A 3,476-nucleotide genomic window follows, 5' to 3' on the forward strand; every position below is an offset into this window, starting at 1 on the left:
ATATGGCTGTCTGGGGAACTCTCTTTACATGGAAGCTTTGGGAGGAGTCCTTTACCCTTCAGCCCTCCAATCAGAAGGACAGAAGGTCCTAAGGGTACTAAAGAGATATGGATAAGAAAGATGAGGAAAATCCTTGATGTTGAGATTTCTAATGACAAGTTTTCCTGGAGGCATGATGGATTCTAATCCAATGATTTTTCTGACACTGAATATTAAAAATCCTTTGACAATGATATCATTGACTTATTTTGCCCTTTTTTCTTAACCTTTCAGATCCTTTTATGAGTTGGCATAATGGAGTTCTTTACTACTGCCCTCAAATATGAGAATCTTCAGAGCTTAGCCTCCACATTTGCACCATACTATAAAATGATAACCAATGAATATGGTGGTCTCTTGACTGAAGATACTACTACCTGGATCCAGTCAGCCTTGAAGTCAGGGAAGATAGCAGAGGTGGCTTCCAGGATTCAATACATCCTGGAAGCATCAAAAAATGCCTCATTAAATATTGCTGTGACAGGGGAGTCTGGGTCTGGGAAGTCTACTCTCTCATCAATGCCCTTTGAGGAATTGGGCATGAAGAAAAGGACTCTGCAAGCACTGGGGTAGTAGAGACCACCATGAAGGCTACTCCCTATGAGCACCCTAAATATCCTAATGTGAAGTTTTGGGACTTGCCAGGCATTAGGACCCCTGATTTCCAACCTCAGACTTATTTGAATCAAGTGCAGTTTGACCGCTATGATTTCTTCATTATCCTTTCATTTTCAAGATTCAGAAACAATGATGTGAAGCTGGTCCAGGAGATAAGAGAAAGGAAAAAAAATTGCTTTATTAGGACTATGGTAGATGCAGATCTGGATAATGAAAGGAGGTCCAAACCCAAGTCCTTCTCTAAGGAAAGAATTTTGCAGAAAATAAGAGATTATTGCCTGCAAAACCTCTACAATCTAGGTATGAGTGAGGCCCCAGTCTTCTTAGTCTCCAACTTTGATTTATCTGATTATGACTTCCCAAAACTGGAGGAAACACTGTTAAGGGACCTCCCAGCTCACAAGCGCCACGCTTTTTTGCTAACCCTGCCCCATACTTCTGAGGCTGCAATTGACAGGAAGGTGGCTGCCCTATGAGAAAGGATCTGGCTGGAGGCCTTGAAGACTGGCTCTTGGGGCATGATTCCATGTGCAGGCCACATTATTAATGATTTAGATGCTTTGGATAAATGCATGAAACAATATCAAAATGTTTTTGGGTTGGATGATGAATCTCTTTTCCAGGTGGCAGAAAAGTTGGAAAGACTAGTGGAAGAGATTAGGGCAATCATCAAGTCACTCGATTTGTTGGAACTCATTAAAGGGGCGAGCAATATGGAAAAAGTACTAAAATTATTTGAGGGCTTCTGCTCGACAATAGGAACTCCCCTGAGTGCTGGTTTCCATTTTGGAAAGTCCTACCACATACACAGTAACTTCCTTTCTATCGTGACTGATGATGCCAAAAGGCTCTTGCAGAAAATTTCAACTCACTCTTTTTGAGTAAGATGAAGGTAGGTTGTACCCACCTTACTTGAGAGAATAGCAGGTGGTCCTATAGAACAGAGTTGACCGGGACCCCACTCCATTCTAATCAGTCTCAATCAATCCATGAAGATAGTGATTATAAGCTCTCTGTATTAGGCCCCAGAACTGTGAAGCGTAGATTATAAGATCACTTGTATAATCACAGGAAGCTAGTTAGAGACCCTTGACCTTTGTTTTTCTTTATCCTTGTGCCTAATGTCAGTGTGGCAGAGGTGACTCAAATATATAGAAAGTTCCAATTTATTTTTGTATATCCATACCATCTCCTTCTGCTTTACCTATGAAGTAGCCCACCCATCTTATGACCACCTAGTCATATGACTAGATAGATGTCCAGCTAACCTCTTGTCTTCTCATTGAAGTTTGGTGCAGAGAACTGAAACCATATCTTTGGGTGAATATCCCAGTGACCAATGATTGCCTATAAGTATGAGGCAGCATTATAATAATGTCAGTGCCTGAGCCTACGGTGAATACTTGAGACCAGGCCTTCAGTTGGTAATTTAGAGGAGATTTTCTTACTCCAAATCATTTTGTCATATCTTAATTGATGCTGAATGAAATGAGCAGAACCAGAAGAACATTGTACAACAGAACAGCATCATGAGGATAATGATCAGTTTTATTTTTTTAGGTTTTTGCAAGGCAATGGGGTTAAGCAGCTTTCCCAAGGCCACACAATTAGGTTATTATGAAGTGTCTGAGGCCGGATTGAACTCAGGTACTCCTGACTCCAGGGCTGGTGTTCTATCCACTGTGCCACCTAGCTGCCCCGTGATGATCATTCTTAATGGACTTGATTATTCTATCAGTGCAATAATCAGGGACAATTTTAGGGGATCTATGATGGAGAATATTATCTGTCCAGAGAAGGAATTGTGGAGTTTAAAGAAAGACCAAAGATTATTGCCTTCAATTTTTTTTTAAAAAATTGTCTTATGTAATACATAATTTTTCTATCTCTAATATTTTATTTCTTCCTCAAGGATATAGTTTTTCCTCTCAATACATTAAATTTTGATCAATGCATAGCATGGAAACAATGTAAAGATTATCAGACTGCCTTCTATGAGGGGGAGGGGGGAAGGGAGGAGTAGAAATTGAAAAATCAAAACCTTACCAAAAATGATAGGTAGAAGCTATTATTGTATATAATTGAAAAACAAAGAAAATATTTATATAATAAAAAAATTTTTGAATTGTCATATCTTAGAGATCATGACCAATTGATGAACTGAACCCTAGGAAGAATATATGTTTAGGAGAAGATAAATGACTTCTTTCAAGTGGGATTTCCATAAGTAGCTTAAGCAACATATCAGTGACTTTCTTGGACTTAATCATAGCAAATAAAGCTTATTTTAAGAATAGAAGTTAGAGGACAGTAGATATTGCCCACAGACATACCATGGAATTCCCCTATATGTATGTATTTTGTTGAGAAAGAAGACAAGGATTTGTGTTGGCGGCACTGTTTCATTGTTGCCCTCTCTGATGAGTCTCTTGATTCCTTGGTAACAATTTATAGGCCCCTCTTTACTCAACTTGACTTGGCTTAAAGTGCACTTGGTCTCCTTAACATGCCTTCTCTTTTACCTTGAGGTCATCTGGGTTTATGTTTCAGATTTTTAGCTTATTCTTCCATGCTTGTATTTTTAATACTATATCTAAGTTTCCCCCCTTTTTTTTGTCTTCCTACTTTCACCTCCTTTCCTCAATTTCTTTTAATGCAAAGCACAATTTCTTTTTCAGTTATACCAGTTTAGATGTTCATTCTCTTCTGTTTTTTAGTCACCTATCCTGCCAATTTCCGTTTCCCTTTACCCTACTCAACTCAGGCCTATTAACACAGAAAAATAGTCCATTTTCTTTATTCACATCCAGGATCATCTC

The 3,476-nt window shown here is 38.8% G+C and overlaps 1 protein-coding gene across 1 annotated transcript; it reads left to right on the top strand.

Moving 5' to 3' along the window:
• The first annotated feature begins 201 nt into the window (after positions 1-201).
• LOC141490186 (T-cell-specific guanine nucleotide triphosphate-binding protein 2-like) lies at positions 202-2,237 on the top strand. The gene is given in 2 exon segments (XM_074190422.1): positions 202-546; positions 549-2,237. Coding segments are annotated over 2 exon segments (837 nt in total). The 5' UTR covers positions 202-294; the 3' UTR covers positions 1,134-2,237.
• Positions 2,238-3,476: the final 1,239 nt, after the last annotated feature.

Source organism: Macrotis lagotis, chromosome 5 (genome assembly GCF_037893015.1).
Source record: "Macrotis lagotis isolate mMagLag1 chromosome 5, bilby.v1.9.chrom.fasta, whole genome shotgun sequence".
NCBI lineage: Eukaryota > Metazoa > Chordata > Mammalia > Peramelemorphia > Peramelidae > Macrotis > Macrotis lagotis.